This window comes from Myotis lucifugus, unplaced genomic scaffold (genome assembly GCF_000147115.1).
Source record: "Myotis lucifugus unplaced genomic scaffold, Myoluc2.0 scaffold_87, whole genome shotgun sequence".
NCBI lineage: Eukaryota > Metazoa > Chordata > Mammalia > Chiroptera > Vespertilionidae > Myotis > Myotis lucifugus.
In genome coordinates this window covers 4,292,077-4,316,383 of record NW_005871135.1, presented here as the reverse complement: position 1 = coordinate 4,316,383, position 24,307 = coordinate 4,292,077, and the positions used below count along the sequence as shown (strand labels likewise).

The 24,307-nt window shown below is 50.2% G+C and overlaps 1 protein-coding gene across 1 annotated transcript in view; it reads left to right on the top strand.

Annotated features, from left to right (window-relative positions):
- Window positions 1–4,674: 4,674 nt before the first annotated feature.
- The window catches only part of TTLL11 (tubulin tyrosine ligase like 11), a 212,580-nt gene continuing 192,947 nt past the window's right edge, over window positions 4,675–24,307 (top strand). The window contains exons 1-2 of the mRNA XM_014457912.2: window positions 4,675–4,913; window positions 8,248–8,347. Of these exons, the coding sequence (XP_014313398.2) occupies window positions 4,882–4,913; window positions 8,248–8,347 (132 nt within the window). The 5' untranslated portion in view covers window positions 4,675–4,881. The remainder of the gene's footprint in view (window positions 4,914–8,247; window positions 8,348–24,307) is intronic.

Below are 24,307 nucleotides of genomic sequence, written 5' to 3'. Positions count from 1 at the left end.
CAGTTGTATTTTATTATGTTTTATATAACCTTTTGGCCTTTAAAGATGACTTCCCCTTGTGTTTTCTTCTTGTGGTCCTGCCTGTTCCTCTCTTGGCTTTAAGTAGGCATTTGCCAATGTGGCAGTTTGTTGGTAGAGAAATGACGATGGTGGAAAGGCTTTGTTACCTGAGACAGCTGCTTGGGGAAGGGAGGAGAAGGTGTTTACACATTTTGGAGTCGACTCTCTTTCCCATCTGACCTCTGAAATAGATTTTCTTAAAGGTCATACAAGGGGAGCGTCCAGCATAGGAGAAGCAAAGAAATGTTTGAGCCTGTGACTCAGGCCACGGGAGGGGCCTCCTGGCTGAGTCCTAGGCAGTTTTGCTCAGGGTTTCTTAAAGAACCAAACTTCCACCACTTCCCCTTGATATCCCATCCTCAAGCATTATAACCCAGATGTTTTTCCTGATAGACCAGGGAGGTGGACGCTGAGCTCTCAGCTCCAAAGCCAGGAAGTCGGGAGGTCTGAGTGTCAATTCCAACCTTGGGTGTGTTCCTTAACCTCTTGTGAGAGGTTGAATTTGAGGACAAACTAAAGGGAACATGCTTATCTACCTCCTGAGCAGGTTAAAGCCACAAGTATTTATAAAGCTCTGGTTCAAAGCCCTATTATGTCTATTTTCCCCTTTCATTCAGTTTCTTTTTCACTAGTAGGCTATTTCCTCTCCATCTGACTGGGTCACTTTACACCTGGTTGAGGCTTGAAATTGCATATGACCCTGCGTGTCATTTCAACTCCCAGGGCGTGGGTTTCCAATGTGCAGAGTTCAAAAACGTGAAGTCATCGCATAAGTCTTTCTGAAGACCTTTCCAACTCCCCTTCTAGACAGTCTAAGTGGGGAGATTGCTGGGAGGCCTTGGGCGGATGAGGTGCAGGACCTGTTGCCCCAAGTGTTCGGACACTGAAGACAGCACTGCATGGTCTGCTTTCCTCCATCCTCACCCTGTTTGACCCCACAGTTGGGATCATTTTAGGTGACCCTTCTCCCTCCTATTCTGAAAACATTCCTTGCCAGCTGCCTTTGCCTCATTCTCCAATTTAATGAAGAAAAATAATAGGTTCTTACATTTATAAAACAGCTACGGCAACATCCATTAACCTCTTGGTGGCCAAGTAATTGGAAGTCACCTCTGATGTGAAAGTTTGAGGATAGCTCCAAGTTGGCATTTACATGATACCTCAAGCTATGTGTTGCTTCCTAGGTCTCTTCTGCAAAGGAAGCTGGGGCTTGCATTGTGTGCCTTGTGCCAAGTGCTTTACATATGTCACCTTCAATGCTTCGAGCCCTTTGAAAACGATTGTTATATGTCATGCCCATTTCACAGATCAAGGCACTAAAGCTTAGGGAGAGGGTAAGCCCCAGTCTTATATGGGATGCAAATGAAGATTGTCTGGTTCCAGTGGCCACACTCGTGTCCTTCAGAGTCATCGGTGGCTTTCAGCCTTGGATGCGGGCTACAATCACCTGGAGACATTTAATTACTGATAATCTGGATCCCACCCCTAGAGATCCGGATTTAATTTGTCTGCCTTGTGGCCCAGGCATGGAGTTTTTGAAAGCTCCCCAGGTTATTCTAAGGCGAAACCAAGGTATAGGGCCACTGAATGATGTTATACATGAAGCAGGTCCAGGAGGAAAAGTGGCTACGCTGAGATATAAACTCAGATTCATCTGATTCCAAAGCCCATACTTCAAATATGTGCCACTGCTTATGAATCACCTGGGGATCTTAGGAACAGGAAGATTCTGATTCAGAGGGGATAAACCATACTGTTTCCGAGTACAGAATCTATGAGTATCCTGCTTCAGTGTCCAGCCCTGGGCACTCCCCAAGTGTTGGTTCACCTCTTCAGAATCAGAGCAGCAGGTCCTGAACTGTTAATGTCTTTAAATTCAATTCTAGGATGTTTTAACTTTTGCCCAAGTTGGACAGCAGTTCTTGCCTTTCCCCCCCGCCCCTCCCCCCCGCCCCCACCACCTTGCTTTGAATTCCTTGAACAAAGAAACTAACTTCTGGCTTTCCTGTATTCTTGATAGAATTATACCACATCATAGCCTTCTAGGACCGAAGAGTCTAAGTAAAGATAAAATTCCTAAAATCTCAGAACAAATGCATCTTGCAATTTCAGTAGGCAAAAGGTCACAGGACAATTTGGAAGTAGAGTAAAGGATCCCTGAGCAGGGCTCCAGATAATAGAAAAATCTTCCTGCTTGAGAATAATGAGACTGATTCCTTACATTCCCAAAGGAATTTTATCTGCCCCTTTTCCTCGGCCAAGCCTGTTCCTGTCTTCCCTGAGTTAATGGTGTCTCCATCCTTCCAGTGTCAAAACATGAGATGCACCTTTGACTCCTGCTCACTCCAGTACCAGGCCCTGGTGAGTTCCTACGATTATCTCTCACATTGGGACTTCCTCTTTTATCTCACGGTCACTGTCCTAGCCTGTTTTTGTCCCCTTGCCTGGATTTCTGACACTATTTCTGATGCAGTCTCCTGCCTTCATCTCACCCTCCAGTTCCTCCTCTACTTGCTGCGTGTGCCTCTGCTGCTCAGAAACCTTCAGTGGCTCCCGAAAGGCTGTTAACTACAGCCAAATCCTTACTGGCACGTGGATGCCCCACAATCTGGCCTTTGCCTAGTTCATTTTCCCCACCGTTATCTTCCTTCTCCTTATCATGTCCTCTATAGTCTCCCAAATGTCGTTTCTCAAGAGTGTTTTCCAAACTCCAAGTCTTCAATAAAGCTGCCATCCACTTGCCAGGAAGCAATTCTTTTCCCATCTCTGCCTCTTGAAAGTCTACCCATCTCTCAAGGCGAACACGAGTGCTGTCTTCCCCAGGAAGCGTCCCCTTCCTACAGCCAGAGTGGTCTTTCCTGCTCCTTTGTTCCCTTGACACAGTATAGCCTGAGGGTTGAGCACAATGGCTCTGGAGTGGGCTGTCTGGATCTGAATGCAGGCTCTGTCATTTAATAGCTGTGTGATCCTAGGCAAGTTACTTAACCTTTCTGTACTTTATTCTCTTCATCTGTAAAAGGGGGAACAATAATAGTACCTACCTCCTGGGATGCCTTTGAGGATTTAATGAGTTATACACATGAAATGCATAGTATAGTGTTGATAAATGACAGCGATTATTATAACACCCTATTTGAGTATGGCACTGGGTCTCAGTCCAGGTCTTATTTATATGTCTACATTTTAGTGCCCAGCACATGCCAGGCATGCAGGATATGATCAGCTATACACCAGATTTATCTTTTTTTCCTCCAATATGTTTTTATTTATTTCAGAGAGGAAAGGAGAGGGAGAGAGAAATAGAAACATCAATGATGAGAGAGAATCATTGATCAATTGCCTCCTGCATGTCCCGCACTGGGGATTGAGCTTGCAACCCAGACATGTGCCCTTGACCGGAATTGAACCCGGGAGCCTTCAGTCCACAGGCCGATGCTCTATACACTGAGCCAAACCAGCAAGGGCTATCTTTCCATAGAACATCCAAACCCCCTCCTTGCCATGAAACAACAAACTAATTATGTAGAAATAGGAGTAATTCTTTGAGATTAAACTGCCATTTTGTAAGTATCAAATCCTAACTGAAATGCTTTGGGTATAATAACATACATTCTTATGCCCTGAAATGGATCATGATATACTTGGGTTTTAAAAAGTACCAGCTGCCTCAGTTTGGGGGTTGTGATGTCTTTGTGTGTCATTTGTAATGTGTGTCCCGTGCTATTTGTTTTAATAGGATACTGACATTTACAAATTTATTTACTTTGCAAAAATAAATTAGAACAGATTCAAGAGATTAGGGAGAGGGCCAGGAAGAAGCCCAGGTGTCACATCTGAGAAGTGGTCTGTCTGAGAAGCAAATGGAGGTTGTCTGCTTCCAATGGCCTTCACAGTCATTGGACCTCAGCCTTCAGTGCACACTGGGGTCACCTGGAGACCTTCAAATACTGATGCCTGGTTCCCACCCCCAGGTTTTCCGGTTTAATTGGTCTGTGGTGTGGCCTGGACATACAGATTTTGTAATAACGAATATGACTCTTGCTCATTTATACTCAAATAGTCTTTCTTCAGTGGGAGAAAAGGAGATATAGTTGCAGCTAGAACCCTGGAAATCCATTGATTAACTCTAATTCACTGAGCAAATATTTTACAGCCTGCTAGGTGCTGGTTAGTGTGCCAGACATGGGTGATGAGCAAGACAGGCAGGGCCCTGCTCTTGTGGGCATCCAGCCAGTGGTGGAGGCAATGACTAGGTAAATACAGAAACACGGTGGTTTCAGATGTGATAGTCCTGCGAAGGAACCAAACAGGTTCCTAGAAAAGCCAGGAGCTCAGGGATGCAGGAGGGGGTGTATAGGAAGAGAGGCCATGGAAGCTCTCAGAGGAAGCACTGTTTGCCTTCCTCCCGAAGGGTGAAAAGGAGCCAGCCAGCTCAAGGAAGAGTGTCCCAGTCTGAGGGAACAGCAGAAGCAAAATCCTGAGGCAGCATAGGGCTCGGTGCTTCAGGAAGTCTGGCTGCCGTGTGGTTTTGTGGGTTTAAGCCCAGTGCAGTTGTGGCTTACTTCCCCCTGTCTTTAATCTGACAGGGACATTTCCTGACAGGTGTCGCCACAACGTTCTGGATAATGTCCACACTGCTCAGTGTGACAATCTCGCCAGAGTCTGACTCAGAGCCCTGCAGCTTCATCTCCTGCGTGTCTCCCCCACACTTGATCCAAATGAGCTCTCCTCTGTGCCATTTCACACAGCTCCCCTTTCCTTGTGCTGTGTCCTCGGCCCAAAGGGTCTTCCCACTGCTTCTTGGTGAACCCTTCTCTCAAGATGCAGCTCAAAGTCCCTCAACACCCCGCAAGGTAAATGGCACCTTCCTCCGTGTTCATGAGCATTGTGCATTCTGGCCGTTGGATGCATTATGAGCAAGGACCACATTTTGTTTTCCGTGGCATCTACCTCTTCACAGAACAGCGGCTAGGAGATAGTGGGCACTTGGTCACGACTTGTTGAGTGAATGTCACCCAGCCATTGGCCTTCCCAAAAAGGAGTAGCCTAGTTAAGCATTAAATGTGTATCCCTCTGTGCAGAATAAACACGAGGGTGTTTTCTATTCAAAGAGAGACTCAGATTTCCCCTAAAATCTGCAGGGGGTGCAGGCTCTCAGGGTTTTTAAAATGTTTGTTTCCATTTTTTCCGAAAGAGCCTCCCAAATCCCCATCACGGTTTCAATAAAAATGGTGTCTGTGAACTGAAGGAAGGAGCAGAAAAGGTCAGGTTCAGCTATGGTAATAGGAAATATAATTGCATGCTGGTATTCCTTTAATTTGAGGATTGAATGCAAATTAGGCAGATATGCCCTTTCTGGAAGCCTCGTTTTAATCAATTCTGCTCCTCTGTTGGAGGAGTTGGAGCTGAAAAGAAAATGATATGAATGTTTCTTTCACCTGCAAACTAAGGTGTCACGTGATGTGACCGTGGTTTGATGTACAGGCTTTATTTATTTATTTATTTATTTGTTTGTTTGTTTGTTTAGATTGTGGGACGTGTAGCACCTTTGTGTTGCTGGGGTCATTCCCAGGGATCTGAGATTCCCAATGGTGAACTCAAACCAAAGAACTTGCAAGAAAATTTTTGAGCAGCCTTTCTTCCATGTCAGTGTGATGGGTAGCAGGAACCGCTGGAGGAGAAAGATGGGTTCCTGTTTCTGGCTCCATCTCTGACCTTGTTATATGACCTTGGCCAAACACTTTCACCTCTGAGCCACTTTCTTTAGCAGTAAAACCAAGTATTGAGCCAAGATGGTATCTAGGCTCTTTTCCATGCCAAGGGTTACACGAAACACAGTTTCTCTACTGGCCAACTCATTGGGGGAGATGGTAGAGTTTTGATGATCTTCTTGAGATAGATCTAATCACTTGGGCAGTTCATTTTGGAGATTTTATTAAAATGAGAAGAGCATTTTGGGCCCATGTTGTTTTTTAAAAGTCTCCCATGCTGATATTTAAAGGCATGACATGGAAGAGGTTCAGGGATTTTGTCATCCATCTCCCTCATTAGGAATCATTTCGTGTAACTTTCTTGTTATTTGAGCCTAAGTTTGTTCAGAGGATTATTATGAAGGCTTTGATCTTAAAAGTCAAAGGAAAGAAACCCTTTGGAGATCATAGCTAATTGAACCACCTTCTGATTGGGCCAAGTCCGGTCTGAATCCCTCAGCCCTTGTAGGTTCCGCTGGCTGAGACCGCAGGGTGGTGCTGGAATGGGAAGGTCCTCCCCGCCCCGCCTCCCCCATGGAATCAGACAGCAAGCACTGGGAATAACAGAGGGGAGCTGAACCAAGGAGGCTGGAGTGAGGTAAACTGAGTCAGGGAGTGGTTGGGAGACAAGCATCTCAATGGAAACATCCGCAAAGGCTGTGTACTGGCAGTTTTCGGAAGAGAAAATCAGAATGGCCAATAAACATATGAAAAGATGTTTAACCTCGCGAGTAGAACAATGCAAACTAAAGCCATAACGAGATGCCATTTCATTAGTTCAGGAAAACTGTAAAAGGTTGATAATATCAAGTATTGATCCAGATATGGGGAAATGGGTATTCTCTTACCCTGCTGGGAGGAGTGTAAACGGATACATTATGTTTGGAGGCCAATTTTCTGCACCATTCCACACCTGTAAAAGTTTATACTGCAGAAGTGCTGATTCAAGTATTTTAAGATGTGTACAAAGATATTCATTGCACATTGCTTGTAAAAACGGACACACAGGAGGAACCAACCTAAAGGTCCTTTGGTCGTAGCAGAGCAGTTGAATGAGTTGCAACAGTCAGACAATGCGATGGGGTCCTGAGCAGCCAGTGAAAAAAGAGGAGTGACTTTCTATTCCCATGAGAGACGTCTATTAGATATGGCTCCCTTGTTATCCAATTACACGGTGATTATTTGTCCACGGGTCTACCTCTCTTTCTTGACTTGAGCGTCTCAAAGACAGGAACTGTGCGTATGTAAATTCTGACAGAAGCAGAATTTAAACAGGCCTGATTACCTCCAAAACCTGGGGTCATTGCTTCACTCCAGGCTGAGCTGTTGGCTTGGAGTTGGTGAACGGGAGAGCTTGGAAATGGGGGTAGGAGGAGAGACTGGAGAGAAGTGGCTTGCCCCAGGCCACACAGCTCCCTCCACTCACTTGGCAAGCAGGATCCAAATGGCTGCTCTGTCTGGCGACTAAGGAGATGGTTCAGTCCTCTGCTGGACTGGAGACTACTTCACTTCTCTGGGGTTTAGTTTCCTTCTCTGAGAAATGAGGGTAACAAGTGTGGCTCTGTTGATTTGGTAACAAGATGATCGTACAGTGCCTGGCACCACATCGATGCACAGTAAATGTGACCCCCTCAAGCTGACAGGTGCACCCAGCAGTGCGGTTGATTGACAAGCTGGACAGGCAGGGGAGCCCAGGTTTTCTAGAGAAAGGGGAGGAAGGCTGATGGAACACAATGCCCCCGAAAGGCATCCCCCCCCACCACCACCCCAGCGTTCCCTGTGAGTCAGCTTTGGGCTAATTGGCCGACAATGATGCTAATGAAAAGGCCATGTTCCCCAACAAAAGTACCCACCCAGCCCCCACGCCTGGAGACAACTTGACTCAGTGGATAGCTCTCATCTTTGGGGAGGATTCCAGCCTGTGGGTGAACAGGGGATGCAGAGGCCCTCTTGTGCTGCGTCTGGCCTCCCACTTGTTGGCAAACCCAGGGCCAGGAATCTCGTGGGAGACTGGACTACCTCACAGGGCATCAGAAGGGGGAGGACCTTAGGGACCAATAAATTCCTTTTACTTCACATATAGGGAAAGTAAGGCCCACACATGGGGCAGGGTCGGATAGCAGCAATACTAGGACTGAGCTTTGACTTCATCTTCCTACTTTGGACTGCCTGTGGGGCTGCAATCAGATTTAAAGAGTTGTGCTGAGCTGGATGTGTGGACAATAGACAGGAAGGACTTGCCTGCAGGGGGAACAGCGTGAGCCTGGGTCTGAAAGTGGGAGCCCCATCATGGAAACAGTAATAAGCACAGCTACCATTTGGGGCCTACTCTTTGCTGGGCCCTGTGTTAAATGCCTGACATTTATTAGCCCATTTATTCCTCATAATGGTGCCACAAAATAGGTATTCTTGTTGTTCCTATTTTGCTCTGTTTCAGAAGAAGCTGGAGCTCAGAAAGTTATGGCTTTGTCCCAGGTCACACAGCTCGAAAATGGCAGAACTGGGATTTAAACCCAATTTCCTCTGACTCCAAAACTGTAAGTCTTTCTAAAAATTTTTATTAAATTTGAGGAGGTAACATTGGTTAATAACATCGTATAATTTTCAAGTATACAATATTGGAATTTGATATCTGTAAACACCATGGCATGCTCACCACCAAAAATCTAGTTTCCACCAGTCTCCATACATTTGACCTCCTTTACCCAGTGTTTCCCCGTACCCTCTGGGAACCACCGTTCCGCTATCTGTATTTATGAGTTTGTTTTGTTAGCTTGTTCCTTTTTTTGTTTTATATTCCACACATGAGTGATATCATATGGCTTTAGTTCTTCTTCCGTCTGACTTATTTCACTTAGCATTACACTATTAAGATCTATCCATGTTGTAGCAATGGCAGTATTTCATCTTTTTTTATGGCTGAGTAGTTTTACCTTGTGTATATACCACATCTTCTTTATCCATCCATCTGTCGACGGACACTTAGGTTGTTTCCATGTCTTGGCTATTGTAAATAGTGCTGCAATGAACAGAGGTGTGCATATATCTTTACAAATTAGTGTTTTCACATATTTCAGATAAATATCCAGAAGAAGAATTGCTGGATCATATGGTAGTTCTATTCTTAATTTTTTTTAAAGACCCTCCATACTGGCTGCACTATAACTCTTAACCAGTCTTAACACCCCAGATATAGATAATGCATGTGGAAATGCTGGGCACTTAGTAGGCTTGAAAAAGGTGAGTTGACAATTTCCATGATTCAGTCAAACTCACATTTTCCAAATGACTACTCAGTGCCCAGCACTCCCACATCATTGTCTATGTCTGGGGTGTCAATTACTGCTGCTGCTACTGCTATTGTGATTACCCACTTGGATCAATGTGCCAGTTCCTCTAGGTAAGGATAAATTCCCAAGTTTTAGTTGGGGAGCTGAGGCCCAGAGAAGTTAGGTGGCCCGCTCACAGAAACACAGCCGGCTGGGGACAGAGTGAGGCATCAGACTCCAAGAGATAAGCAAAAAGGATGGCCTGGCCAAGTCTCAGGAGGTGGGGAGGGATGGGGCAGGCCCAGGCCCAGGGCAGCAGCCCCTTCCTGGCTTCCTGACAGCGCTATTGTTTGAAGCCTGTTCTTGGACATCCAGGAAATAGGCGACATCACTCCCAACAAAGGAGAGGAAGCTGCTTGAATGTTTCAGCTCCACCTCACGCGCTTGTCCTGGGGCTGGAGATGGGAGACCAGCCAAGGCCGCCTGACCCCTCAGCTCAGCCAGGCCGGCCATCCCCCACCCTCGTGTCTCCTCTCTGCCGGTCCAAATCCAAACCCTTCAAGCCCTGACCAGCAGACCTGTCTGCCCTAGGAGCCATCACCAGAGCCCCGTTGGCGCCCCTCTTGGTGAAGGCCTATAGCCCCTCAAGTCCTGTTCCGTGGAACTCCCTTTCACCATGCTCCATGGCTGCACCTTTCATTCTGGCTTTAGCTCTGGCTCTTCCACACAGGGCCTCAGTTTCCCCATCTGTGCAGAGGCAGAACCAATCAGGTAGGGCTGGTCTGGATCAACTCAAAGGGCTCTTTCATTCTGATGCTCTGGAATTCTGAGTCTAAGAACTTTCCTGCCTGGATGAGGAGGAGGAAGTGTCATGGGCAGCACCTAGGACCCAAGAAAGAGGAGTTCCAGGGTGCAGAGCTGTCATTGCGGGTGGGACGAGGCAACTGCAGAAAGCAGAAATCGGGAATGGTCTTTCTCCTTGGCTCTGGAATCAGATAGGCTCTGGGTTCAAATTCCAGTTCTACCATTTACTGACTGTGTGACCTTGAGCAAGTTACACCACCTCTCTGAGCCTTTGTGTCCTCACTCATGAAATGCAAACAGTAAGACCTACTTGGCAGAGTGGGAATTAAATGGGGCCATCCCTGGGCATAAACGGGGCATGAGGCATGTGGCAAGAACATGGTGCCCTTTTCCTCACTTCAGTGACTTTTCTGGCAGGAACTGGACTGAGATGAAGAAATAGACACTGCAATATCCTAATTAAGAAACTCAAAGCTCGGGGGGCACAGGGAGAACAGACACTGTTCTGTTTCCTGACTCTGTAAGAGTGTGTGTGAAGCATGGCCCATCAGTCAATGGGAGAGGTCTGTGTCTGGCATTTCCCAAGATCACAGCTCACTGTTGCCCAGGGTTGCAATGTCCCCTGAGCTTGTCTTGCTATCGAACAGAAAACACAGCCTGTAGGATTGGGACATGCCCTTGAGGGTCATCTGGTTCATCTTCTAATCTAGAACACAGTTAAGTGAGGCCGAGAGATGGCAAAAACTCCCTCCCCCGAGGTCACAGAGCCAGTCAGGACTGGAACCCAGGCCTCTAGCCTCCCAGTCCCAGGCTCTTAGCACTGCGGAGGGCCCTGGGGTCTGAGAGGTTCCCTTAACTCCTCGGCTCTAGAACAGACTCTTGGCTGGAAATGGAAGGGAGGCAGGCTCGGCTGTGCTGGTAGAGAAAGGCTGCTCCTGAGCCCCATCCTTCCCAGACAGCCATTTTCCTGGGGCTCCCCTGTGTTCCTGGCCTGGCCCATCCAGCTGGGGTAGGTGACTTTGGCCCTTCTCTCCACCTCTCTGATCTCAAGCTCCTCTTCTGTTAAACAGACACCTTGAAACCCTGTAAAGATGAGGGGTTGTTTTAGACCTTTAATTTTGGTTACGGCTTATTTGAGACCAGAACTCCGTCTCTACTTCCAGGGGAGCCCCCTCCCCAACATTACACTGTCCCAACCTGGCAATGGTGCCATCCTGAGGGTGGGGAAGGGGGGTACAGGAGAAGAGAGGAGGGTTGGAGGTTAGGACCCCCCAACCCCCAAGCCTCCCATCATAGGGAACAAATCTCCAGGAAGCCCAGCGGGGTGGCCAGGTCCCAGCGATGATTACAGGAGATGTCAGGAAGGCCCAGCGGTTGCCATGGCGACTTCCTGAATTGCAGCGCCTGCTCCCGCTGAGGCTTTGGGAAGTCGAGACAACCTGGGCAGCCCCTGCGCCTGGCTGGGCCTCTGCGAGGGGACGGGCGCATGGGAACGTGGCATGCCTACTCATATAGAGTCCGTGCACATGTGCGTGAGCTGGGGCAGCAGCGGGCGTGGGGCTGAAGCACACGCTCAGGCCTAGGATACAGGGATCCATGCATGACCTGCGTAAGCCCTGACAGTGAGCGGAGCCTCTAGGGATGACAACGAGCGAAGGAACAGGAATCCAGGAAGGGTGTTCATGGCAGAGGGGGCGGCAGGGGGCGCTAGAGAGCAGTACAGGGAGCGGCTGGCTGGAGGATGAAGTCGGCAGGGCCAGATCATGCGGGGCTTTGCATGCCAGTCTAAGGAGCTTGGACCTTCACCTGGAGGCACTGGGGAGCCCAAGAGGCATCCAGGCAGGGCGGTAGCATGGTTGGACCCAAGATCCCTCAAGCCCCCCAAGGAGGGTGAATGAAAGGGGAGAGAATGAAGGCAGGTGGACTAGTGTGGGGGCTTATCCTTCTTATCTGGCTCCATTTTGTTTTTAATTAGCATCTATCTTACTAACACATACCATTTCCTTATTTATAGTGCAGCGGTTCTCAATCTGTGGGTCGAGACCCCTTTGGCGGTCGAACGACCCTTTCACAGGGGTCGCCTGAGACCATCCTGCATATCAGATATTTACATTATGATTCATAACAGTAGCAACATTACAGTTATGAAGTAGCAACAAAAATAATTTTATGGTTGGGGGTCACAACATGAGGAACTGTATTTAAAGGGCCAGAAGGTTGAGAACCACTGATAGTGTATGTTGTTTATTTTCTATCTTCCCCACTTGGATGCCAGCTCACAAGAGCAGAGGGGTCTGTCTGCTTCATTCATTGATGCATATCAAGCACCAAGAAGAGTGTCTGGCACATAGGTACTCAATAAATATTTGCCAAATGAATGAATGAATGAGCGAGGCCTGGACAACAGGTGTGCAGAAGGGATCTAGAGAAGTATAAGGAGAGAGAGAGAGAGAGAGAGAGAGAGAGAGAGAGAGAGAGAGAGAGAGAAATGTACCAGGTAAAATGGTTGGTTGGGTGAAGGTTGAGTTGGTTATTAGTAGATGTGTGCCTAAGGCACTTCTGAGTTGGTGGGGGTGGCCCTACCAGGTGCTCTTTTGATTCAGGTTGAGGTTGTGGGATGCAGGATACTGGGGCCACAATGAACTGGAAGGCCAGATAGGGAAACTGAGGTAGGCTCCATGTGCTGTGTGCTGGGCCTGAGGGCACTGGGAAAGAGCCTTAGGGTCACCGTCACCAAACATCCAGAGTTTTCCCCTGAGTCCTCTGGGGTTTGCAGTCTTTAGCCTCTTCTAGATGCTGTCCAACAGAAACAACACTGGGCACAAATGAGAGTCATACATGTCATTTTAAATGTTCTAGTAACACACTACAAAACTAAAAAGAGACAGGTGAAGTTAGTTTAATAGCACATTTTACTTAACCCAATATGTCCACAATATTATCATTTCAATAGGTTATCAATATATCTATTGATATATTGAACAGGTATCTCTTCCACATTTAGAGCACACCTCATTTTGGACTAGTCACATGACAAGTGCTCAATAGCCACATGTGACTACTGCATTAGACATACCAGTAATGAGGTCCTGGGTGGGGCTGAGTCGGTAGAGGTGGCTTGGGGACACCAGCTGATTCGGGATAAGGTGGGGGAAGGGGAACAACATGGGTCAATGCCCAGACTTTTTCTGCTGCTTTCTTTTGGTTCAGCCCTTCTCACTCCATCACTCAGTCATGCAACACACTTTTAATGAGCAATTACTATGTGTGAGGCATTGTGCTAGGTGCTAGAATAGTGCATTGGGCATGGAATAGCAATTCTTTTTTTTTTTTTTTTTTTTTTTTTTTTTTTTTTAATATATTTTATTGATTTTTTACAGAGAGGAAGGGAGAGAGATAGAGAGTTAGAAACATCGATGAGAGAGAAACATCGATCAGCCGCCTCCTGCACATCTCCCACTGGGGATGTGCCCGCAACCCAGGTACATGCCCTTGACCGGAATCGAACCTGGGACCCCTCAGTCCGCAAGCCGACGCTCTATCCACTGAGCCAAACCGGTTTCGGCAATAGCAATTCTTATTACAAAGCTCTTCCTATCACCTAGATGAGGAAGCAATGCCCAGAGAAGTTGAGTGTCTTTCTGGAGGTCACACAGCTAGTAAACCCTCTGAACTGTTTCCCCTGCCCCATGTTTCATGGATCACCTAGAAAGTAAAGCCCCCAGGAAGGAGGAGGCTGGGATACAGGTGGGGTCTACAGAGATCTCTCCCAATGAAATGCATGCCTTTAGGCTCTACACCTCCCTGGAGACATGCTTCCTCTCCTCCCTCCTCAACATTCCCCCACCCCTACTGCCTAGCTTTCATGCCCAGGCCTCAGAACTAGTATTTCCTGATTAACCTGGGTTTAAGCCATCTCTGTCCTGGATCACACTCAATCCAGCAACCCCCAGAAGGGACAGTGATTGGTGACTTTTGCTGAGCTGGTGACAGGGGCTGGACTGGCACCAGCCTGGATGTCCCCAACCTGAGACCACTGTTCTTAGTGTTCAAAGCTGTTGGTGACCTTGAGGAAGAGACTTTGACCCTCAGGTGTTGGGTTCTGCTTCCACATGAGCAGAGTAGCCTGCCCCTCAGGATGAGGCCACGTGATGGCCCCCAAATCACAGTGTTCATATGAGGGGTCACACAGGGCTTGGAACGAGACCATTTTTCAAGAAAGACAAACTCGTATGCGTTTTGCTTAGATACCCTGACTCAGTGACCTTCAGCAGCTGGAGGCCTGGAGGGAGGGTTCCTTAGGAGGAAAAGCTCTGAAACATGTGCCTGGCCTCTGGGCTCTGGGGATAAATCTGGCTCAAGGGGTCCCTTCCTTTGAGCTCTCCTTCATCCTATCATTTACTAAGAACCTGGTGCCAAGTGGACACCAAGTGAATTAAATAGCTCTTCTTTACAGATGAGGAAACTGAGGCACAGGAAAGTTTGGCAAATTGCCCAAGGACACCCAGCCAGGAAGTAGCGGAGCTGGGCTTGAAGCCTTGGCCTCCTGGTCCAAAGCCATTGCCTCTGGCCTCTGTCCAGCACACCAAGGTGCCAAGGACTGTCCCCCAGGAGTCGCTCCCAGCAGCTGCCTCACAGATAGCCTGGGTCCCTTGAGGGCTGGGTTAGCCATGCATCAAGACACTCGTGTGGGGCCGAGCGTGGCCGGATTCACAGGTTGAAGACTGTTCCTCTGGGCTTCCGGTCTCCGTGCCTTCCCCCACAGCCCCTTCCCTGACCGCCTCCCTTCCTGGCCCGGTGCTGGGGGTGACCAGCGGGTGGAGTGGCATCCGGGCTGGGGCTCGAGCTGTGAAGAGGGTGTCTGGGCAGAGACTGATGGCCTGTCAGTTGGCTGCCAGCACATCCTCAAATTCTTTGTCTCTGCAGAGCAGGGACTATGCAGGGGGGTTGCGGGTGGGACACTGCAGAAGAGGGGGGGTGTCAAGTGGGAGGAAGTGGGATATCTCCATAGCCTGCAGTCTCTGCTCTCGGCTAGTCCTTAGGCTTGGTCTGTGTTGTGTGTATGTGTGTATACATGCATGTGTGTGTGTGTGCACACATGTGTGTTTGTGTCTGAGGAAGTCAGGCCCCCGACCCCTGTTTGGGGGCCAGACAGACAGGAGTTCAAATTCTGGCTCTGCTCCACGTTTGCTGGGGAACCTCAGGCAGCTCTCTTTCCCATTTGCTGTTCCCTATGTAAAGCTGAGCTGATTAGAACACTTGGCCCTGAAATTCTGGAAGCCTTGGGGTTCTCTCAATGAAGGGAGCAGCAGGGCTGGGTCTCACAACTGGGGAGGTGAATCCCCCGACCCCACAGGACCTGTCAGTAGGGCCAAAGCTCCTCTGTCCAGCCTGGGCATCCTGGCTGACTGCAGGGCAGTGGGGCTGAGGGAGGGACGGCCAGGAAGGAGGTGGGGAGGGCAGAAGCTGTCATCTGTCCTGAAAGAAACTGCCCCCCAGCAGCGCTTGAGCCAACCACAGACATGGTCCTGCCAGGTCACCTGGCTCTAAAGGACACCCCCCCCCCACACACACACACAGTCACCTAACCCTGCTCACACAGCCTTCCCTCACACACACAGCCACACTCAGTCCTGCTACTCAGCTCCATGGTCTCCCAGAGAGGGAGCCAAGCAACCACACACACACACACACACACACACACAGAGTTACAGGACACATGGTCACAACCACACAGGCACAAAGCCCTTTGTATAGTCACATGATGACTTGCAGAATCCTAGGTGCCCTGGGGCACACAGACCCTGCTGCCAGCAAGCATGAAGCCCACACAGGCATGTGTGCCCCCGTTGGGGGCAGCCACCCTGTGCCCAGCTCTTTGGAGAACCAGGGTGAAACCTCATAGACATTCAGTGTCACAGGGGCCTGCTCTGGGTGGGGCCTGGGCCATGAGGAGCCTTCTGTGGGACCCTGACCCCCCTCTTTAATAAAAGGGGCTAGATGCCCCCCCCCCCATCAGAATGCAAAGCACTAGGTATCCTTTCTCTCAGTGGGTGCTTCCTCTAGTTCTTGGGGGAAAATGCAGTGAGTGCCTCACTGAGGGGCCAACAGGCTAGGGAGGAGGCGGCAGGAGTGCCCAAGGACACAGGCAGGAGATGGCAGAGGCAGGATTCCAACGTGGGGTGGTGAGCCCGCAAACCCGCGCTCGCCCCCCACCCCCACTTCCCCACTGCTGGGCTGGGGGCCCCGCCTCGTGCTCCGTGCCCCTCCTCCCCAGCACCCAAGGGCCTCAGGCACAAAGCCACTTGGCGGCGCTCGAGGGGGCGCGCGTGGGAGCGCGCGCGGGGGCCCGCGCCTCCGGCCAAGATGTTCCCTCTCGGCGTGATTGACAGGCTCGAGTGCCGAGAAACAAAATTGTTTATGCGCTAATGAATAAGGCCCTGATTGCAAGATCCTGTTTGGAAAATTATAGTGCGGCGGCGGCGCGGCCGCGGCGGCCCAATTACAGCCCGCGCTGCATATTCATTTCGTCTCTCCTTTGCATCGAGATGAACGGGCGGCCCCGCGCCCTGCAAAGGCAACGCCAAATTTACTCCCAGGTTCCGCAGTCCTCCGCGCCATTGTCTGTCCCGCCACCTGCCTCCTGCCAGCCTGATTGCGGGCACCGGCGCGGCCCGGAGGCGCAAGGAGGGCGGCCCCGAAAGTTCGCCCTCCCCCTTCTCCTTGCGCCCCTTCTCGCTGTCCTCTCTCTGCCTTCCTCAGTCGCCCGACTCTGACTCTCCCCCTTTCTCTCTTCCCGGCTCTATTTCTCGCCCGCGTCTCTCCCTCTTTTCTTTCCCGTTTCTCCGTGTGTCTGACACACTTTCTCGGACTCTCTCTAGATCTCTATCGCCCTGCGTTCCGCTCTCAGGTCTGGGGCCTCAAGCACAGGGACTTTCAGCTCCTTCTCCCCTCCCCGCTCCAGCTGCAGAAATTCTCCAGGCTCCTGGGTCCCTGGGAAGCGGGGATGGGGGCCTGTCTGTTCTGTGGAGGCCGTGGAGATAGGAGGTGGATGCCACCACCACCTTGGCCTTGAGGGTGAGGTGGCTGGGCCAGTCCCCCAAGCCAGGCTGCTTGGGAGAAAGGTTCTTCCCTGTGGCTGTATCTCCTGTCTCCCCCAGGCATCCCCCAGCACATCCCGCGGCCCAGGCACCTGGTCTGGCCAGGCTATGCTCTCTCCCACCTGGTGCCTTTGCACAGGGCTGTTGTTCTCTTGCAGGCAACCCTCCTGCCCTCCAAGACCCCTTCTAAGCAGCAGCAGGACAGCTCCCTCCCCTGAGCACCCTTGTTTCCAGGCGAGTCCTTCTGTTAAAACATCTTTCTCCAGGGGCTTGACCTGTGAGGCCTGGGGACTGGGGCCAAGTCAACCTGGTGCCCAAACTAATACATCCTCTGTGATATGGGGACACAGTCACCCATCCTTGTTGTCGGGTGTTGGTGGGCAGGAGCAGATGAGAGGCTGGGAGGTGGGCCTGATGGCTCCCAGCCCACATGGGCCCCACAGGTCAGGGATCAGCTGTGCCTCCAAGCCTTGGGCCTCAAGCCACAACAAACACATCTGCCTCTTCTCATTGGAGTTGTTGCCCTAGTCGACAGGTGCCTGCGGCCCAGGTGTGACCAACAGATCTCCTGGTGATGCTGATGGTAGTGGGGGCTTTTCAGAGGGTGAGGACCATGCACACGGGAGGGTGTGCTCCTCCCTGGGGCCTCCTGGAATGACCAAGACACTTCTTCTTGGGGTGGAATTGAGGATCTCAGATGTGCACAAAAATGGACTGCCATGTACACCAACTGTTCTAGACAAACATCCCTATCAGAGACACACAAAATAACACACACAGACACACACACACACACACACCTCTCTGAAAGACCCACACCATCTGAGGCTGGTCCCAGGGGCCGTGTATGGGACAGCACTGCCATCTGGTGGCTGTTCTGGTACTCTCTTTGTCAGGCCCGGACTGGCTTCCTAGAGTCACAGCTAAGCCATAATGGGGGCACCCAGACCCAGAGAACTGGGACTCCCAGGGAGGAAAGGGCGTGCAGGTGTCCCTGAAGATGAGTTTCAGTTCCCTGCCCCTATTTCCATGTACCCCAGGAGCAGATCTCACTAACAGGAGGACCATCCAGGGATGGTGAGAGGGAGGGATCTCCCCATCCTGGGAGGTATACAAGCTGAGCTGGAGCCACCTGCAGATTGTTGGCCTTTAGTGGCAGAGCTGACAACCTTGGAAGCCATCACCAGCTTGGATGGTATATCCAGCCTCATCATACCCCACCCAGTCCAGACACCCTCTGGTTCAGTTTGTTCACTAACCATCAAATTTGAGAGCTTCTCAGTACCTGGAGCATCGGTGTGGGATGGGTGGTGGGAGATGCGGTCGCCAAGCGTGGCAAAGCCATATCTCGGGGACTTTGAAGGCCAGTCTTAGAAGCATAGACTTTATTTGGGGGTAACAGGGACCTGGGGACAGGCTCAGCCAGGGAAGTGACATGTTCAGATGGGCATGTAAATGCCCGCTAATGAGAAGAGGATGAGGGCAGGAGGGCCAGCTGGGTGACAGCAGTGGCCTGGCCAGGGCAGGGGTTTGGCGTGGGTGGTGAAAAGGATGCAGATTCCGGAGCTATTAAGGAGATTGACTCAACAGGCTTTGGTGAGGGATTGGCCTGTGGTGGGAGGGAGTGGGAGGAGGGGAGCATGACAGTGAAGTGACCTCCAGGGATGTCAGTGCTGTCAGTGCTGGATGGGGGTTAGGGGAGAGATGATGGGAACGCTTTGGGTCTGTTGAGCCTGAGAGCCAAGGGCACATCATCGGGGGGGGGTGTTCAGTAGGCGGGTGAAGTCAGGTCTGGTGGCATTCCCATGGGGGTTGGAAGGTTATTGGTTGACAGCAATGAATAGGTGAGGTTACACAGGCAGGGCCCTTAGAAGCCCTAAGCACTGAAAAGTTGATGGTGCTCACCCTACCTTCATTAGTCAAGAAGAAGGATGCTAAATTGTAGACTATAACATTTCATGTATTATAAAAATGCCATTATCACCAAATGGAGGGTTCATAGAAACTGACATTTTCCTCCCCCTCTTCCTGGTCTGATGGCGCTCTGAGGCTAGCTGCCTGCCTGCTAGGTGATTGTTGGGGTCCAACCCCAACGGGTCCAGGGATCCCCAAAGGTGTGGACGGAGTCGGTGAAGAATGAATGACATGGAAACTGGGTTCAGTTCATCAGCATAGCGAGGTTCTCCCTCCAGGATCTCCAGCGAAGTTCTGGTGCCGTGTTCTCTCGCTAGGTTCTCCAGCCAGGTTCTCCAGGTTCTCCAGCCAGGTTCAGTCACCAGGTTCTTTAGCCAGGTTCTATCCAGGTTCTTTTGCCATGTTCTGTCTAGGTTCTCCAGTGAAGTTCTGTAGCCAGGTTCTGTCCAGGATCTTTTGCCATGTTCTCTGGCTAGGTTCTGGTTAGGATCTGATGATGATCTGATGAGGATCTTGGGGTCCAACCCCAGCGGGTCCAGGGGTCCCCAAAGGTGTGGACGGAGTCGGCAAAGAAGGAATGACATGGAGACAGGGTTCAGTTCATCAGCATAGCGAGGTTCTCCCTCCAGGATCTCTTGCCATGTTCTGTCTAGGTTCTCCAGTGAAGTTCTGTAGCCAGGTTCTGTCCAGGATCTTTTGCCATGTTCTCTGGCGAGGTTCTGGTTAGGATCTGATGAGGATCTGATGAGGAGCTGATGAGGAGCTGATGAGGAGCTGATGAGGAGCTGATGAGGAGCTGATGACGATCTGGTGTTTATTGTCTTGTTACATCCGTATTTATACCAGCCGATTTTAATCCTGTCAATTTCTATTACAAAGGTTAGGGCGTTTCTTATCTCCATTCCAGGGAGTAAAGATTATGTAGCTTAACTACCCGCCTGGCACTTAATTAAGGGGTTGTATCCCCTCCCTAACCTCAGGGAAAGATCCCCACCTGGGGAAACAACCTTTCTCGGAGAGGTGACCTTGGTTAAAACACATGGCGCTAAAGGGAGCAAACATATTAAGAACAGTATGCTATATATGCCAGGTCCCCCAAAACATATGCTGTGCAGATGTTTCTTCTCTGCAGCAACTGTGTCAAGCAGCAAGGATGGACCGGCTCCCGGCAAATTCCCCCTTTTTTATTTTTTAAATGATAGCACATGTAAATCAGTGGCCACCTCTCGGATTGGGTTGTTTAAGACTTGGAAGAAGACTGGCAAGCAATGACAGCGAGCATAGCTATAAACATAGTGGATGGAGTGCACACGGAGCCTTGTTCCTGTAGAAGGTTGCTGGCCTCTTTAGTCAAGGGATTTCAGCTGTCCTCAAGTTGGTGGTTTTGTTGTCCTTGTTGATCTGGCTAGCGGGCAGCGTCATTGGCGACGGGCTTCCCGAAGCGTCAGCGAATTGAAGGGCTGCATCAAAGGGTCCATCAGGGCCGTGCTTGATGGTGGTGTCGGTGTCCGGGGAGGAGTCAGCTGTGCCCTCTGGGTCGGACGATATGGATGATACCAGGGAGGAGGATGAGGCGGAGATGGAGGGTGGTGTGACATAAGGTCAGATTAGATGGTCTGGAATCCACACAGGTGAGTCTGCATCCTGTGGAAATATACAAGCATCTCCTCTCCCCCAGGTTAAAGGTACATCAGGTCCCTTCCAGGCTCCTGTAAGTAAGTCTTTCCATTTGACGAAATAAGTGAGTTTCTGCTAAATGAAAGTTTCTTTTGCTGATTTACTCAGAGTCCTCGGACTTGGCTGAGAGAGTAGCTTCCACTTCTTGCTTTTCTACTATCTGTTGGGCCTCAATTGTTAACTTCTTCAGCTGCCCCTATCTTGGCACCTCAGTCCCTTGCATAGCCTTTCTTTTCTTCTTTTTTCTGATTTTCTGTCATCGGGGCAACTCTAAGTCTTTGGAACGATGGGACAAGGAGCTTCTCTGGGTCCATTGTGGTGATACACGTAATGCATTTACTCAATCCAAAGCAGGCATTAAAAAGAAAAACCCCAAATGCTCTCTTGTATCCATTTTAAGAGTAGGATTGGCGCTTTCCGCTATTACCTGAGTCCTGATCTATCACCCCAGGGAGAGCTTTCCAATCCTGCACTTTTCCGGGGTGGAAAGGCTGCAGTGGGGTTAAGGATAAGGCTCTTGGGCATACCTTCTCCCATGCCTCTACATTTACCTTTCCGGCACCTTTCCTTCCTCAGAAAAGCATGGACATACTTCTTATATAAAACATTCCATCTGGGAGTAACCTTAACTCCTCTGCTAGCAAGCATATGTGTTAAAAGATCAATACAGAGTCTTTTCTTTAGACTCAGTATGGCACATCTTCTCAATCTAAGGATCAATACAGAGTCTTCTTTCTTTGGACTCAGTATGGCACATCTTCTCAATCTAAGTTCTGTACTATCCACCTTCTTACCCTACTTATCCTCTATAGGGGGGCTGCATCACCCTGGTGGAGTCCTATCCGTCCCGAGTGTGGGGGTTCTCAATGGGGGTGGGGGCTTACCTAGGGGAATCCTGTTTCAGGGGTTCCCAAAGGTGTGGACAGAGTCGGCGAAGACTATCCACCCTCTTTCTACGGTGGAGTCCTATCTGTCCCGAGAGTGGGGCTTACCTAGGGGAATGGGGGGCTTACCTAAGGGTCCCTGTTCGGGCGCCAATTGTTGGGGTCCAACCCCAACGGGTCCAGGGATCCCCAAAGGTGTGGACGGAGTCGGCGAAGAATGAATGACATGGAAACTGGGTTCAGTTCATCAGCATAGCGAGGTTCTCCCTCCAGAATCTCCAGCGAAGTTCTGGTCAGGAACTCCAACCAAGTTCTGGTGTCATGTTCTCTCGCTAGGTTCTCCAGCCAGGTTCAGTCACCAGGTTCTTTAGCCAGGTTCTATCCAGGTTCTTTTGCCATGTTCTGTCTAGGTTCTCCAGTGAAGTTCTGTAGCCAGGTTCTGTCCAGGATCTTTTGCCATGTTCTCTGGCTAGGTTCTGGTTAGGATCTGATGATGATCTGATGAGGATCTTGGGGTCCAACCCCAGCGGGTCCAGGGGTCCCCAAAGGTGTGGACGGAGTCGGCAAAGAAGGAATGACATGGAGACAGGGTTCAGTTCATCAGCATAGCGAGGTTCTCCCTCCAGGATCTCTTGCCATGTTCTGTCTAGGTTCTCCAGTGAAGTTCTGTAGCCAGGTTCTGTCCAGGATCTTTTGCCATGTTCTCTGGCGAGGTTCTGGTTAGGATCTGATGAGGATCTGATGAGGAGCTGATGAGGAGCTGATGAGGAGCTGATGAGGAGCTGATGACGATCTGGTGTTTATTGTCTTGTTACATCCGTATTTATACCAGCCGATTTTAATCCTGTCAATTTCTATTACAAAGGTTAGGGCGTTTCTTATCTCCATTCCAGGGAGTAAAGATTATGTAGCTTAACTACCCGCCTGGCACTTAATTAAGGGGTTGTATCCCCTCCCTAACCTCAGGGAAAGATCCCCACCTGGGGAAACAACCTTTCTCGGAGAGGTGACCTTGGTTAAAACACATGGCGCTAAAGGGAGCAAACATATTAAGAACAGTATGCTATATATGCCAGGTCCCCCAAAACATATGCTGTGCAGATGTTTCTTCTCTGCAGCAACTGTGTCAAGCAGCAAGGATGGACCGGCTCCTGGCAGGTGATCGAGCTGCCAATCCAGGCAAGTGCAGCGAGGTCAGAGGCCCCGGAAACATCAACTGTCAGGGTCAGCAGGGAGCAAGTGTCACAGTCTGACAGGGAACAGTTGGGGAGTGTCACTTTGTTGGGGCCAAGGAAAGAGGGAATTTTAAGAAAAAGAGTGTGATCAGTCACAGAAAAGCCAGAGCGGATAAAGAGGCGAGGACTGAGGATGTGGCAGTGGGGCTGCCAGGTGGGCCCTGATACAGACACTAAACGCGAAGCTGGTCCCCCCTCCGGTAGGCGTCCCTGCCTAACGGGACCAGCCTTAGGTGGGGAAACCTGGGTTCTTTGACCTTGAGGTCCTCCAGACTGAGAAACTGGAGGGGATGGGACCCCAGGGCAGGGGTTGAGGGAAGCTGGCCTGGGACGGAGAAAAGCAGACCAACCAGTACATCTATGGACCTACAGTAGTACTTCAGGGGAGCAGCTGGGCAGTCCTTTTTTGACCACAAGAGGGCAGCATAAGAACAGGTCATGTCTTGGCCCAGCATTCTTCCATCTAGCAGTGTTTCTCAACCTTCCTAATGCTGCGACCCTTTAATACAGTTCCTCATGTTGTGGTGACCCCCAATTTCATTGTTACAAATTGAACATAATTAAAGCATAGTGATTAATCAATATGTAATTATATATGTGTTTTCCGATGGTCTTAGGTGACCCCTGTGAAAGGGTCGTTCGACCCCCAAAGGGGTCTCGACCACAGGTTGAGAACCGCTGATCTAAGGACTGTATTTCCAGATCCTGCTATGTGATCTTGGGCTCCCTGGGTATCAATTTCTTTTTCTCTAAAGTGTGGCAATTGGATATCATCATGTCTTGGAACATGTTGGGGATCCCCTTCATTTCATAGGGAGAAACACAGACTTGCAAATGTGCATAGGTCCTGTGTCATTAGCATGCATATGCATATATGCACATGTACACACAAGCTGAGGCACACACTGACACATGCTCATGGGCTCACTTACAGAAACAAGCAGACAAACGGGGGGATGTGCCTTCCTTAGAGCACACCTCCAGGCCTCCCTGCATCCAGAGCAGACAAGCCCCACCCCTTGGCAGGTGGGTGAGGGAACTTCAACTTCTTCTTGGAGTGGAAGACATGGAAGGTGTCTTGGGTCCCATCTTGGGTAATGTCGGGAACGTCTTTAGGTCCAGGGAATCATGGAGATTCTGGTGGAGGGTGAGGTGCAAGGCATGGCCTACAGTTGAAGCCACCAGGCCCCATGCACTTCCAGCACCCAGGGGCTGAGGCTGAGCTGAGGGGCCCCCAGACCTATGGACCCAGTCCTGTAGCATTAAGGCCAAGTCCCCATCCTTTGGTGGCTTTGGCCTTGGCAGAGAGATGACAGGAGCCACATCATGCCCTGGGGTAAGGGTTACAGGGCCTCCGCCACCCATACAGGCAACAAACAGACCCAGGCCAGGCACAGTGGGGACAGGAACAATTAAGGATGCCTGAGCTTGCCATGGGCCTGGAGTCTTCTGGGGACACCAGGGCAGCTCTGCCCTGTAGGGAAGCTATCCAGCCCTGCCCTGCAGATAGTCGTTGGACTCAGCCAGGACTGGCTGTGGCATTGGTCTCCGAGGTATAAGGGCGCCAGGCAGATCCTGGCCACAGAGGGTGCTAGGAGGGAGGAACGCAGGCAG